This window comes from Chelon labrosus, assembly GCF_963514085.1.
Source record: "Chelon labrosus genome assembly, chromosome: 18".
Taxonomy (NCBI): domain Eukaryota; kingdom Metazoa; phylum Chordata; class Actinopteri; order Mugiliformes; family Mugilidae; genus Chelon; species Chelon labrosus.
In genome coordinates, this window is record NC_140351.1 from 15,712,450 (window position 1) to 15,728,581 (window position 16,132).

General features: G+C 42.2%; 1 protein-coding gene across 2 annotated transcripts in view; it reads right to left on the reverse strand.

The window, feature by feature from the left end:
- Window positions 1-16,132, reverse strand: part of nrbp2b (nuclear receptor binding protein 2b) — a 38,732-nt gene that overhangs the window by 4,889 nt on the left and 17,711 nt on the right. Inside the window, exons 2-11 of one of the 2 annotated variants that reach the window (XM_084566132.1) lie at window positions 4,067-4,189; window positions 3,137-3,238; window positions 2,923-3,012; window positions 2,468-2,508; window positions 2,276-2,370; window positions 2,105-2,128; window positions 1,911-1,997; window positions 595-650; window positions 421-516; window positions 6-138 (exon numbers count right to left, since the gene is read on the reverse strand). In XM_084566132.1, coding sequence (XP_084422258.1) covers window positions 6-138; window positions 421-516; window positions 595-650; window positions 1,911-1,997; window positions 2,105-2,128; window positions 2,276-2,370; window positions 2,468-2,508; window positions 2,923-3,012; window positions 3,137-3,238; window positions 4,067-4,189 — 847 coding nt within the window. The remainder of the gene's footprint in view (window positions 1-5; window positions 139-420; window positions 517-594; window positions 651-1,910; window positions 1,998-2,104; window positions 2,129-2,275; window positions 2,371-2,467; window positions 2,509-2,922; window positions 3,013-3,136; window positions 3,239-4,066; window positions 4,190-16,132) is intronic. The other variant, XM_084566133.1, reaches the window with a different exon arrangement.

Consider the following 16,132-nt stretch of genomic DNA (forward strand, 5'->3'; position numbering starts at 1 on the left):
CTCACACTGGTTGTTGATGAGGCAGTGGGCGGCGAGCAGTTTGAGGGAATGGACCTCGAACAGGACTCGGTGGAACAGAAGGTCGTGAGCAGTGGGACGGAGCTTGGCTTCGTGGCGCAAACAGGACTGGGTGAATTCCTGAAAGGAAAGCAGTCCGACTCTCAGTCCAATTTGAAACCACACAAATGTACGACCCGGTTTACTGAGCATCGACGTGGTCTGAATTCCTGGCATGTTTTTACCGACATGTGCACTCAAAAACTGTACATAGTCCTAGTATGTGGTCTGAAATAAATCCCGAGGCAATGTGGTATGTGCAGGAAAGTGTCAATAGAGTAGTGTGGGACAGTTGGTCTTTTTCTCCATGTTTCCTAGGTTGCATTGGATGTATTTAGGACATGAAGTATTTTTGAGACTCACTCTCATGAGAGGGTCTTCGAGAGATTGACCTGCATTGACTATGGCCTCCTTGGACACAGCAGTATCTCCGTTGGCCTGGATCTCAAGCACTGCCATCTAGGAGGTAAAAATAACCCATTAACACACAGAAACACACAAAGAAATACAGGAACGCTATGGATTTGTTTCTCTCACCTCTAGAGCACAGATGCCAAAGGAGAAAATGTCTATGGCATAATCATCTTCCCCAGCTGGAAATGAAAAAAGGAGAAGCAGAAAATGAGGATTAAACATAGAGAACATGAAGGAAAAATGTCACCGTTTTCCATTTAACGGGGTAAAACGGGAAGAGTTGTGACGCATTACAACCAAATAATCATTCAGTCTATCTTTTATAACTCTTTCCACAGTGGCTCATGGTATTCCAACGGTTACCAAACCGTTATCTCCTATAGTTACTGTCAGTGGGCCCTGTTCAGACCTCGCATTAAATTCCAGTGTGGGATATCTGATCGCAAGTGTTCAGCGTAAAAGATGGAGGTGTGAACAACCCCAGGATGCACTGAGATTGCATTTGAGAGATCTGATCTGATCAACAGTAGGGGGTGCTCCTGCGTCAGCGGAGTTTTGCCTCATTCATTCAGAAAAGAAGCATTATCAGTGACCGTCTGTAAACGACAAAGCACCGTAAGTGATGTCTGTTTGTTGGTAATAAGACCGTTTCAAAATATAATGTCCTTCTAGCTGTTAACTAACTGAATAATACATCAGTCTAAGTAAGAATGAACAAATTAAAGTATTTAATATGTGAACACAAGTGTCATTCTGTCACTAAATAACGTATCAGCATGAGGTTAATTATTGATGAGGAGCCGCGTGTGGTTAAGTATTTCCTCAATCACAAATGTCTTTATTTACCTTTATCTCTAGAGATTAAGGTGCGTATGGAAACTCCAGGGCTGGAGTAATAATCTGAGCTTTGTGCAGGTGTAACTAACGTCAGGGTGGAGATCAGATGCCAAAGTCGTGACCTACACACATAAAACAGAGCCGTTCTCGGATCTGGAGCAGCTGTAGAGATCCATTAGAGATATCAGCTGTTAAACTATTCCACTGTGCTCCAGATGATGTTAGGGTTTATTTGCATACAGAGCACAAAACTGAAATCTGGAGACGCATGTTAATGACAGATGTGAACACACGGACCTAAAGGTGGTCACTTCGGATCGGATTGCTCAGATCGGATCTTAGGGTGCAAAATTGCCACAGCTATTTGATGGATGCACAAGATGCATATGGAAAATACTTATACATGGGGTTTTATTAATTCCAATAAAAATGGATAGCATGATACTGCAGGTACAAAATTGCTGCTCACCAGTTTGTTCAAGGGTTTAGGCTCGGTTAAACCATGGATTCAATGATGGAATTCTTATTTTGTGGTCAAACATTCATTTAGGAATGAATGGAGGAAAAAAAAAGTCATGTCAGAAAGCTTCAGCTCAACTTACCTCCATATTCTGGAGCAAAAAAATGGAGATTCCTCTGCTCGTCGCGGTGTTGCCTCCCTTTACTGTGGACGCTGGCATCTGGAAACACTGATCAGAGAAGACACACAGAATGTAGACGCATTAGACAAAGCAAACTGATGGACACATATGACACCAATGAAAACGTTACTACGACAAAATTATCTATTTCTTACCATTAACAAATAGCCGATGCCACACTGTGGAAAGAAAATTAAGCACAATTGAGATATTTAGTCTGCTTTATAAAGCTGCAACGGTAAATCCAGTCATCCACTGTGTGAGGTAACAATAAGAAGGGGCCAGTATTAGCTGTAGTAACATGAAAAGCCCTGCTGGGAGCAGACCTGAGCCAATCTTGATAAGTCCGTTGTGCTGGATGAAGATGGTGTCGCACGTCAGGTTGCCATGGATTATCGGTGGGTCACAAGAGTGCAGATAGCTGCCAGTAAACAAATAGAGCAATCTTATTAATGTGCTGGCCGCGGTTAAAAGCATCGCTCATTTTAAACTCCTGGGTGGGGAAAGTCTGTCAGTACCTGAGCGCAGACAGGATCTGGGTGCACCATCTCTTCCAGGCCTAAGATGAAGCACAACAGAGCAACATGAAATGACAGACAAAACACATTTCTTCCACAAAGATGATATGGAAATTATACTGCCATGCACTATGACAACATATACCGTTTTCCTGGCCTTTGTCAGGTCTATTCTGTCTGTAAAAATGCCAAATATAACATCTTTTGACAATGTGCAGCTTTCTATCGTCAAATAAAAAGAACAGCCAGACAGAACAGAGAATAAAAAAACATCCTGGATAAATTGTAGGAAGCTTTCAAATCCACAGTGTAACAAGGATGAGATATGTGTCTGAGCCAGCAGGGTGTTCTGTTACATAATCTCTAATCCTGCAAGAAATACGGATCTGAACCACCACGACACAGGCCCAGCAAACCCATAAAACGCGGGATGCGACCGGCGTCAAAACACCGACCTTCACATTCATGGTCTTGTGGTTCTTCTTGGTTTTCTTCAGGAACTGCTTGAGGCTTCCGGACGACATGTATTCAGTGATGAATATAACCTGCGGGGCACAGATGGAAGGCAGGGGAAAAAAAAAAACCTGTTAATTCTCACACGTGTTTGCGTGTGGAAAAAAAAAAATAAAAAATGAAGAGGAAGAAGAGGAGAATGGATGAAAGTCTTACACGAGCCTGGCTCTCCTTCATGTCTAGCCAGTACTTGTGGAACTTGACAATGTTGGGGTGTTCGACCTGCATCAAGTTCTCAAACATTTCCTTGATCTTTTCCTAGAAAGCATACATCAGAGGTTGTTGTTTGCATTTTTTACATTACACCCAAATACGGTCTTTTCTTCGTCAGGCCTTTATAAAGGGAGTTAAATGAATTCATTAATAAAATCAGAGACCATTTGTATAATAGGTTCATTCTTACATTTAAGTGTTTTTAAAGTAAAAATGCCCAAAATTATCTGGGTAGTCCACAATTGTCAATTGTTTTGTATAATCATTTGCAGGAATATCAAATATGTTCTGTTCAAATAACACATTTTGTGATATTTTATGACTCTAAATTAACTTAAAAAAATATCTTTAACGCTTGTATGCGGCACTAGAAACTAAATGGTCTTGGTAAATGCTCACAGGATAAATGCTGCCTCTAATAAAAACAACCATACAGAAAAACAAACCCTCAAAAAAAAGGCTGCGATGAAATAAACTGCACACAGAAACTGATCTTTATCTTAAAACTAAGATATGATCATGACATGTACTGATGTATCTTCTGTCACTGACTTTTGTTTGTCTTTTGTTTTTATTGAACCCCTGAAAAGGGAGCTGTTCAGAATTATTTATATAGCAACAATAGCAATCCACACTGTATCAAGAGAAACCAGAGCCTGACACCTGAGAAGCAGAAGGAAGCAGATAAAGTCACACATACTGTATGTCTGAGTAAAGCATTGATGCAGAAAACAGTAGCTAGCGGCTAGCTGAATATTGAAGAAAAAAAAACTTCAGCAAAATAAAAGGAAAACACTCCGTCTGCAGGCCTTTTCACCAAATAGCGTTGACATTTTCACAGCCTGCAGCTAAAGGTTAAAAGAGCCACAGTACCTCTTGTGCTTTGAAGACCTTCTTGTCAGAGAAGAGCACTTCGTTCCACACCACCTCCACTCCTTCCTCCGTGTCCATGGCCAGAGAGGCACTTTCCACACCTGGGACATTACCTTGGCTGACCTGCAGCGGGCACACAGAAAACAGACACGCGTTAGGTTTATTGCCTTTCTGATTTGAAGGAAGGTGGATTTTGTTTTCAGCAGAAGAAACGCGTGTAAACACAACATTACAGAGAAAAGCTGTTGGCAAATATTTGCCTGTTCACCAATCCAGCCGACATGAAGCAATGTTTAGTTTGACTTGTGTCCATCAATGAATGCAAGTCCAATATTCACTCTTATTTTAGCTCTGTTTTTGGTCTCCACAAACCGAGGTGACACACGTGTGGCTTGTTCACTGTTGCTCATTCTTCTTTTCTAAGCTAAAAATAAGATCAACACAACTGAAAACGTCCAAACAGTCGGTTAAAAGACACAATGAGTAAACCCCATTTGCATACACACAGACATTTGATACTACAATATTTGTTAAAGCAGCTGGAAGCAAAACACGGTCTTGATTCTGGTGCTAAAATACAAGAAACATCATGTCTTGTGACGATGTAGTTGAGATGCCAAGAGGCAATGCCAGCATTGCCATCACTGGTCCAGTCCAGCACAGGCATTTAAAGACAAATACATGACATCATGTTGGTGTCCCTTAAAGGCACACATCAGATTGTGCCTGAAAGCTCTGCACTGTAAAAACAAAGCAGCTGAGTGTTATCAGGCCATCACTGAGATACAACAGAGAAGCAGGCCTGAACTAACTACATGAGATCACCCCCGCTGTGACTATAATATCTAGAAAAAAGCTCTGCATAATACATCCAGTGAATTATGGCACTAGCGGCTCCATTAATAAAAAAAAAAAAAAAAAAAAAAAAAAAAGATTCTGGGTTATAAAGACAGTAGAGTAGAGTACATGGCCTAATGTATTATTTATCAAATTCCATCCATTAATGCATGAGAAGGCATCCGTGCAGACAGATGGGAGATAATACACCGTACTGAGGTTATGTTAAATGCCGCCAGCCGGCTATAACATGATGACGAACAGCGTCAGGGGATTTAGGGAAATGAGACGAATGCCACGAGACGGACGAGGTGGCACCAAACCTCCAAGTCGAAATGAAGCGGAGAGGAGTGGAGAGAAGTGAAGAGGCAGCGGCTGGGGCAATAATCTGGCAGGAGCAGAGAGCCTCTGGGCTAAATCACTGCGTGGAGCAGCAACGGCAAAGAGCTAAAAGGCTGCTCATCACAGGATATTGCTGCCTCAGCTGGGTAGCCCTGATGTGACCTCCTGTTATGTTTATGCAGCAGCAGCAGCGGTGGTGCAGAGAGCAGAGAGGCTGCACAGGGCTGGAAGTAAGTAAGCAAATAAGAGTTAATCATGATGAAATTCCTTCTAATCCTGCTTCTTGTCGAACTGATTGGAATTAGTTTCTGCTTAAGAGACATAATTTCTAGAAGAGCATTTATTAAAACGCTTCAAGGGCCGCCACAGGATTTCCAGGATTGTTTTTTTGTTTTATCTGTTTTCAGCCATGCTGCGTGTAGTACTCCTGAAACTGAAACTTCAGTGCAGACACTCATGGCATCCTGAGAAATACTGAAGTCCTTCTTGAATTTTCATGTAATCCCACCCAGATGTCAGCTTTGTGGTTTTCAGCAAAGCCTCTGAGGAACTGTACGATGGACTGAAATATGCACACATTCATGTCCTTTATCCAGGATAAACAAAGCATCATGTCAACATTTCAGATGAGAAAATACTGAAATAGATCCATCTGACATTCAAATTAACAAACGCCACCATGCAAACACACTTAAGTAAGATGGCGATCGCTGCAAATGCCACTTACGCTGCTTAACATGTCTACAGAAACTCCACAAAACCTGACCCCGGAAATCCTTGTGTTTACCCCAAGACATCAACAAACAACAAAAGACGTTCCCAGCCAGGCACATAACCTTTATCTTTATAGGCTATTATGCCGTAGTTTCCTTGAACTTGTCACAGAACTGGGTTATCAGTACCTGTAATATAAGACAGCTTTCTGAGGCTCGTTAATGAGTAATCTATCACTGGTGTATTTGTGTCATGGTCCAGAAGTAGTAGGACAACGCTCCTTTTAGTTGAACGCATCCAAAACTAAGTGATTATTGGTTTCAGACATATCGTCCGATCATCTGCGTATTGTATAAGAGAAGAACACGGACTCTGGCAGCTCTTACAAGTATTTGGAGACAGTCTTTGACTTTCATGGAGTGGAATGTACAGTTGGAACAGTTAAATTATTTTATTGTTTATTTAATTCAAAGTAATATAATAATCTCACCACTGCTATTGTGATCCGTTCAAGAACAACTGATATTAAACAAAGACCCTTTTGTTAGCACCACATCATGAGGAAATCTATGAGCATATGGATCAAATCTACAAGACCACATCTGGTAGTGAATTCTGACTGCTGCCCGTGGGGCAATCGAGACCAGAACTACTAGCCGACTAGTTGTTGCAGGACTCCCATTTCTTCTTGTTGCAGACAGCTGTGAAGATTTGGGGTCTTTGTCACGCTTCTGGAACAATTTGGGACAGATCAGGGCCTACTCGACAGATCTAAGCACTGAACTCTTAAACGGCACTGTGTATTTATTCAGTATTGAGTTTACTGCAACATTAAAACCACCGACAGGAGAAGTAAATATCACTGACGATCCTGTGACAGTACAATGTTCTGCTGGGAAACTCTTGGACCTGGCATTAGTGTGGATGTTACTTAGACATGTAGCACCCACCTAGACCAGACCAGGCACCCCCACCCCTTAGTGATGACACTCCAGCAGGATGCAACTTGGCCTCCAAATTCACTAGATCCCAAACTGATCAAGTATCCGTAGGATGATCCACAGAGGCCCCTCCCCTCAACCTACAGGACCCAAAGGCCCCCACTAACAACATCCTGTTGTCAGACACCACAGGACACCCTCAGAAGGCCCATGCCCATTCTCTGATGAGTCTGTTTTGGAGGCACAAGGAAGACCTACACAATATTAGTCATAATGTTATGCCTGATCGGTGTACAAACTACGCAAACTGAGAGGTTTTTTTTTTTAGAATATCTACTTTTCAAAAGGTAAGCGAGCACACCTGACACCCCCTCTATAATCATCATCACGTCTGCCGTCTCAAAATGTCAGCTGGGCGTCTCTGATGAACAGCCCAGAGGTGACGCGGAGCTTGATGACGGGGGTAGCAACTGAACAACCATTATTTAGACTCCTCGCTCCCTCCGCCTAAAATGATTGCCTGTTACTGCTGCGTCTTAACCATTGATATTTTCTACAGAGCTCCACTTGTGCCACGCTTCGTGACTCAGTGGCCTTTGACTCGACGATGAATGGAGTCGAAAACGGCTTTCTGCATCGGGCTCAAACAGGAGGAGGTTTGTTGGCTAGTCCCAAAAAAAGCAGACTACAAACAGCAATCAGAGCAGATAGGGCTATAAATGTTCGTATTTTTTTAGCTTTGACTCAGTGGATTTCTCCATGACATAAACCTCAAATGAGAAAAAAAACATTCTCCAAAAATGGTCTTTGGTTTGACGGTTGATGTTTATTGCTCAACCCAAAGGGCAGCTTGAGGGTATTCTTCACATTAGAGGTGGGCACCAGAGGCTTTCTAATCTCACTACTCCTACTCGGCGAGTGATGATAATCTGATTACTGGTGTTACAGGGCTGGGGCACAATGACTTGCTGACAGCAGAGAAAATTCCTTCACTTCAAAAGCCTTCAAGAAGGAATAACGTCAGCTCTCCTCTGGCGTCAAGGCTCGGCTGTTATTTATTTTCTCTCCGCGTTGTGAAACAGTCCCCTGTCCCAGCGTCTGCGTCCCAAGGGTGTAGCAGGGTCTGCCGCTTGGTCATGGTAGCGTGAGACTAGTAAACACCACCCTAGACGCTGCGCCCTGATTGGCTGTTGGACGGGAGGCGGGTATAGGGTGTGGAAGGAGATTTGGGGATCTTGTGTTCATGTCAAAACAAGACCAGCCTCTATTCTGATGTTTGTTAAATCGACATCTGAGCAGGGTAAAACTGGATCTCGAAGGCGGCCACACAAACATCTCATTACATTACCACACCATTTATTTCCGGACACTTCTCACTCACGTGACGATGTTGTCTCGGTACGATATTCTCTTTCTGGTTGGGAAACCTTGGTTCACATCACAGAGGAAGAATCCTAATTCTCTATAAACGGCATAATCTTGGCAGCTGTAAATATGCAAAACGATGTGGAACCAAAACTATTTCCTCATAAACAAATGTCATTATGTGTCTCAAGCACATTTGTGTCAGATCCTAGCAAACCCTAATTCCTCAGCGTAGTAGATTACCCACAATCCACTGGTGTGTGGGTTTTGGTAGAAGTGCAAATGTGTCACTCTTAACCGAGGACCACAAGAGCGATGGAGTGGCGTCAGATTATTTTTAAGTCTTCATTAGAGATATGAGAACAGATAACTGACAGGATGTGAGGAGGGGAGGTTGTACAAAACGCTCAGACAACAGAACAATAACAGTTATAGCTGACACTATATGCCACAAAATACTAGCAACTGTCTTCAGCCACTATTCCTCCTCAATAAACACTTACGGCGTAGAGGCACAGTTGATTTATTTGAGCATTTTGCCACTGTATACTTGAAACAGAAACTGAATAAATTTAAACTTAAACTCTCGGACAGATTTCGGCGTGCAAAAAACAAACACATGTCAACTACCTAATGTCGAGTTGTTTGGTGAAACTGTTTGAAAAGAGAAGCTGAATCGACTGTGTGGTCATTTTGGAAGCTGTGCTTAATGTCATTGTGTTGTGCTGACAAGACCTGAGGGTAGACGTGTGTGGTTTCACTGTATTATGGCTGAAACGACACCTTGATGCTATCGACGATGACGACTACCGAAAATATGGCCATTTCTGTGGAATACGTCTACGTAATGTTTGCATCTATCCCCACCACCCAATCTAGCCGGCTCCCGCTGCCGTTAAAAGTGAGAATAAGGTTCCTGCTTGGTAAAAAGAAGCAGCCTTCTACAGCAGCACAACAGCAGATCCAGTGGCTTTCTGAACTCAACAGAGCGAGACAGCGTTAGCTAACGCTAATGGGTAGCATGGCAAAACATGCTCTCCAGTTGCATTTGCAAGTTTTAAACACTAAATGACTCTCATCTGGGGTAAGCAACCTTCTGCTGATAAATAATACAGCTGGATTTCCATTCCAATCAGCACAAGCTGTTAAGGTAAACCACACTCAACACTACTGTATGTAGGCTAATTAAGAGCAGATTGCAGTAAACACACCTTTTGCAATTAGGTCTACACTCCATAAATCATAAAACATTTGTGATTATTAGCATAATCAAGTAAATGTTTGATAAAGTTTCTTCATTCATGCTTTTCATGTTAAAATATTTTGTCATGAGAAAAGGCTTTCATGCTGAATCTCTGCAGAGCTAAATGTTCTAATGTCATAAGAAAGTGGCCAACTCACAGCAGGACGAAACCACAAATCTCCTCCCTTACAACATGATTACAAACGATTCCTGTGGCCGTCTGTAGTGAGACTTTCACTGCCGAGGCCCAAAGTGGGATCTCTTTTGCGCGTGGCACGAAGCCAGTGAATTACCTCAGAGCGAGGTGCGTGGTGAGTCAGCCACAGGGAGGTCGGACAGAGTGGGGATTAGCAGGCACAAAAAAAAAAAAGAGAGAGAGGGTGAAACTACAATACGACAGCTCCTTTAGTGCGAGTCTCCCCGCAGAGGCACGTTAAATGAAAGAGCGTCTTTGTCTCACAGTGTGTGGGTCTGTGCCTTACAGTGACAAAGAGCTTTGTCTCCGCCACATCAGTGTCTCGTCTCTACCGAGCCTCTTCCCACACCTCATACCTTGATGATGAGCTAAGGCGCCGCAATATATTAATATTTGATGAGTCCATGTAGAACGGCAAAGGCTACACCCAAGTCATCATACTGAATATTTGCTAGGCCTGCATGTAAATGAGCTCCGGCTTCTGTCTGTCTTGCTTTGTGCTTTCTCTCACAGCGATTTCACAGGCATCAAAGAGGACGATCAAAGAGGTTGACTGAAATGTTGTGGAAAACGCGAGACAAGAAGGGGTGGAGAAAATCATCACTAACTCTGCAATGTGAGGCCAAGAAGAAAAAGACAGACCCTGTTCTATTCTTACCTGGTGCTAGATGCTGGAAAACCAAAAAATATTTACTGTATATACTAATATGTGGATACAGGAAATTATCTCACTGAATTAACTCCTTAAAACAGGGGTCTTCAACGTTTTCTAGGCCGAGGACCCCCAAACCGATGGAGAGATGGAATGGGGACCCCCTACTTATGTATATGTGTATTTAAAGACATTTAAATTTGTGGAAGAAATTGCGGGGGTGGCATACCAGACAAAAAATGTCTAATCAACCAAAACTTTCGCGACCCCCTGCAGTACCGCCGCGGACCTCCTAGGGATCGCGGACCCCCTGTTGAAGACCTCTGCCTTAAAAGGTATGAAGTAGGAAATCTTTGTTATCTGCAGCACTGAAAACAACCTCCAGAGCTTTGCAGGATGCAATTTCTTTCCTGGAAGAATGTAGTAAAATTGTAGAAGAAAAATAACTTTAATATTTTTATTTTAATCAGATTAACCAGAAATGTGTTTTATTAGAATCATGTTATGATTGGACTACAACCATGAAGAAAATTAAAAGCTGCCTGAAAACCAGTTACCCAAAACACCTAGCTTTACATCACCCTCTTCAAATATCTGATCAAATTTTACCTTACAGAACACTATATGTCTATTACAGTACAACATTGGTGTTTTAACATGTTCATCTGAATCCCAATCTTAAGGTTAATTTAAGTTACTACGGGATTAGACACTGTAACTTTAGTTTACGTCTATGCGAGCTATATTATGTCTCATATATATACAAATGCTAGTCTGCACTGTGTCTTTTTTGGCAGTAGGGTTAATTTTTGTTTCCACTTCCTGCTTCACTTTAAACAATGGCGACTGAAACTTTTGCTGAAATTTTGCCAAAGACGAGTCGTACAAATGTTTGTATCTCCAAACCTCCCCAGTTAACTTTTCCTCAGTGTGTTCCATCTGTATTGATCCAAAACAATCAATTCGAAAATTGTCGAGATGGAGAAGCAGCCAGAAACACTACAGCAGAAATAAGCTGCTCCCAAGCAGACCAATCACAGCTCTCATGGTCTGCATCTCCGCAACGCCAGGCTACACCGTCAGGGTCTGCGTAGGGTCTGGGCTGTTGCTGTAGCTACGGTATCAAATTGACGCAGAAGTGCAATTCACAGCATACTCAACCTACTACACTCCATATAGATTACATAATACCGAACCATTCTCCTATGTTTCAGAGATGCAAAGTAACAAAAGATTATCTTTTACACATGCTTTGGAGTTGCCCAAGGATAACAGATTTTCAAAAGCTGCAGGACAATAAATTGAGAAGTACCTTATGCTGGGGATACTGGGGGGCATAAACTGTGTAAATGTTAACTACTACAAATATCTTTTTATTCTGCTTGCCAGTACTAAGGATAATAATAAACTCAACAGGAACCAACCAACAGGAACATAACCGACAGGAAATTTGAAGATCCACCGTCAATAAGACACAGCGGCATGTATATTAATATACTTCTGAAAAGATATTGTATCGTATAAGAAAGAAACCTGTAATTTTTCAGAATATCTGGGAGCCCTTTATTAAAACTTAAAACTAAAGCTTCTGTGTGTATTTGTTGTATTCTAGTTGTAAAATGTAAGGAGAGAGTGAACCACACATGAGAGGAGGGTGCTGTTCCAGGGCACCTCATTTGAATGAACCTCAAGCGTCACTCAGTAAATAAATACTGTTCTCTTGCACAAACATTTTCTGAACAAACCAGACTTTACGGCATCAACATAATCAACACCATCAAGACCTCTGACTGCTTTATGAGCAGACTCACACTTCCCTCCTCTGTCCTGTCCAGTGACTGTCAAGGCTTTGAGCCACTGACCGTCTGCTGACCTTCACCAGCCGTACACGCTGTCTCCATGTATCTCCCTCTCCCTCTCGCCCCAGGATGTCACATGTGCAGCACACAATCAGGTCAGCGTCTCAGTTACTGTGTGCGTCCACTCAGTGTGAAGCATGACATGGTGGCACGAGCCGTGACAAGTCTAGCAGCGGACAGGAAATGTACAACTCAGCCTTCCCATTGGGATGACGGACTACGCTTTCTCAGATTAATGTCCTTCACATACCACATTATCTAAATGAATCTGCCGCCGCCATCTTGCCTATTTCAGAGCATAAAAGGTTTTTTTAAAAAGGCACACAAGGTCCCGCAGGCTCACGTGGAGATATTAGACAGAACGGCCCTTGTCATGTCTCACTTGTTCATTTTCTAATGGAGCAGCTGAAGCCAAACTAAGAGGAATGCAGGAGAGTAGGGCAGCAGATGGATGCAGGGGGGAGAGCTGGTGAAAAACAAACAGCAACAGGACACAACGCAGACAAAACACGTTGAAACCCCAGGAAAGTTGTTCAGGCTCTTTTAAAAACCTGCAGATATTTATATCCTGTTGTGCTGCAAAACTCTGACCCATTTTTTTTATTGAAAGGAGTTGGATAACATCAAATTAGTTCTGCTGACAAAAAAAATCTCTTCGACAATGGGAGGCGGCCTTGACAGAGGCCTTCGCAGGAGATAAGAAAATGCCTTCTTTTTGCACAAAATGTGTCTTTCGTATTAACATTTGACTTTGCAGGGGTAATCATCTGCGCTTTATTTCGGTCTGTACCATGGATACAAGATTACGCCAGCCTCTCTGTCCTCGTCCCCATTGTCACTGTGACAAAGCTGATTTATAAGGCTGGTGGGAAACAGACGGAAAGCCACAACTCTATTAAAGAAGCAAGAAGCTGCACTGACTGGGACTTGGTAAGCAGGGGAAGTGTTGAGCCACCTCATTACATAAGGCTTTCACCTTTAAACAATGGTTCCTCAGAAATGAGGCTTTCGGTTCAGGTCTACCTGCAGGAGAGACGACGGGAAAAATGGATTCGTGGCTAAAGCAGTTTACACAATCTACATGTTTCTGCACGTGTCATTGCTATGTGTTGTTCTCACACTAATTTACACTTAAGAGTGAGAGAGAAATCAAAGTGTAAATTGGTGCCATATTGAGAAACCCTTAAATCTAGGGCTGGGTTTCCACACAGCTCCTTAAGAATGTCTCACAAATATATCTTACAGTTACTTTAAGTAGCAGCTTAAATACAATACATCTATTTAATTATAGAATTTCACAAAAATGGAAGGAGTACATTTTTTTTCAAGCAATTAAGGCCGTTGGAATAAACCGTATTTTCACTCTTGTATCCTGAGGCAGTGCTGGAGGATAAAGTCATTATAAGTAAACCACTATTTAAGGATGATCAAAATTTAATACCCTAGCGTTAGTATCAACATGGTAACATTTAACAGGCTCGTGTCTGGTGGTCCATATGAAGTCCCTTTCTGGCGGCATTGGCGGCCTTGTAAGTGGGAATTTTTGGCAAGCTCTGAGTTCACAAGTTGGGACGTGTTAGTCAAAAAAATGGTAAAGGTGGCTAGCAAGTTGATATATTTTCAACGCTTCATCTTTTCAATATGTCTTTGCACTTCCTACATTCAGTTATCCAGCCATTAGCTTGCTAAACTGTTAGCCTCAGGGCCTCTACAAGCCTAGAAGTGTTCTTGTGACATAGAGCAATTGACTTCCTGATTTACATGACCAAATATCTGATCAAAAATAAGACCTCAACCCATAGACAGTATAAAGATGGACAGCAGACCTGCTCCTCAAAAGTGAAGCCAAATCAAGTAGAGCTCCCCCTGGTGACTGGCTGCAGTATAGTTCATAAGCTCCACCTCCTCCATGTCAGTGGATGAGACTGGAGTCAAACTAAAACACTAAGCCAAATATTTTTTTTCAAGGATGGTGTCTGTCATTTTAGGTAGTTAATATAATGTTGATGCAAATACAAGTGTCAATTTTGTGGCTAAGTTTTGTTTTAGCTAGTTATTTGATGCAACAGAAACAGGATGTGACATCATGGCAACTACCAGGCTCCACTTGGCTCCACTCTTGGACCGTACTGCACAGAATCTGGCCCCAAAGTTGCAAGATGGTGTCACCCATACCCCCAGGAGACCAGCTTCAGTATGGCCAGTGCAAGAAAGTGACGACACATTGTCCATATTTATACAGTCTGTGAATAAGCTCCATTTCCAACTTTTTACACTCGGTTTTTTGCTTTGTGCTATTGACATATGCTTTTAAAATGCATATTTCCTGTTTTGCTACACTGCCACCTGAACGCTTTGTGCACTACACTTCAATTAAAAATAAAGATTTGTTAGAAGTGATAAATGTTTTCAATAAACAGATTTATCTGCAAAATGTCCCATAGTAATGAAAAAACGCCCCGATAAATGTCCTCAAAAAGCAAGTTTCTTCCTGACTAGGAGTCTCAGAAATCCAAACAAATTCGATTTGATGTTAAATCTAATTTTCTGTGGCTTGACTAATCAATTAGCGGACTAATCGTTTCAGCACTTATTGCAGTCCAACCCTGCTTGAACCAGGGCGTTGGGAGAAATCCGTGCACTCCAGTCAGTCTGCTGCGACCTCTGAACAGAAATTTCTTCGCATCAAACTGGCGAAATTTCCTGCTGAGAGCTGAAACCACCCCAGTCCTCTTTCAAACACACACACCCATGCATTTCAGCCTATCAACCATTCCTGTGTTCAAAGTGGAAAGAAGAAGAAAAAAAAAGTGAAGGCCAGGGCTCTCAGCGACCGTTTTATCTGCATACCTGAGGCGTATGTTTATTCAGTCTCCTGCTCAACCTCTTAAGACAGTGAAGATAAAAAAAAACTCCTGAAAAGTAGTAGAATACGACCTTTATGGAGCTAACAAACGCAAAAGACGAGGAGCATGTTTACAAAATAAGAAATCCAATAGCTGGCGACAAGTATATCTTGTTTTCATGTTTCATTCAGAGTTGAGATACTGATCTGTCTCTGTCTCCAAATATAGCATGAAGAATATGAGCAGTAGGGGCAATCCGATAAGCATGTGAGCCAACATCTTGGCTCAGGGGCACAACTATAATGGGCTGACAGTTCAGAGAGAACAGGAAAGACCTCCCGAAACAACACTCGGCTTTATCACAGCTCAGCAACCACCTGGGCCACCTCGACTCTACTGAGAGAGGTTAAAACTGCATAAAGTAGCAAAATAAATCTCTGCTATCATACCACGTTTTTTTTCCCAACAGTGGAAGTTATTGCAGCAGTGCAGCTTTTTATCATTTATCTAATCTTTCTTGCCTTTTGAAGAGAGTCATGCTGGTGTTACAGGATAAATGTGAGAAAGAGGGGAAAGCACGCAGCGCAAGTCGGGAGACGGGTAGGTTTACAAGGACGATGTTTTATCAGCGCGAGTCAAATCACTCGATCAGAAATCTGACGCGTGTTTACATGTCTCAAAATCACAACAGAACTTTTCTTCTGACAAGCAACAAATCTGCTGGCAACAGAGGGAGAAGTTGTTTTTTTTACTCCAACTTTATTGACAACACTGACAAAGAAGATGACAAAGATGGACCCACGGTTTCAACGACACGGTTTCCTTCCCTCCAGGAAACTTGTTACCTCACCTGATGTTTACCCTACGTAGGGTACCCAGAGAGAAATAATCTGGTGAAGAGTTTACATGGTTAATATACAAATCCCCCTCTCAGTCTGACTGAAAATTCATTGAGGTTTGGCCGGTTCATTCAGGATGTTTTATTCAGATTTGGCAATTATTCAGATTTTATTAAAATACTAGCGTCCGTCTAAACTTAGCAAACACACATTGCAGCCCAAAGAAGACATA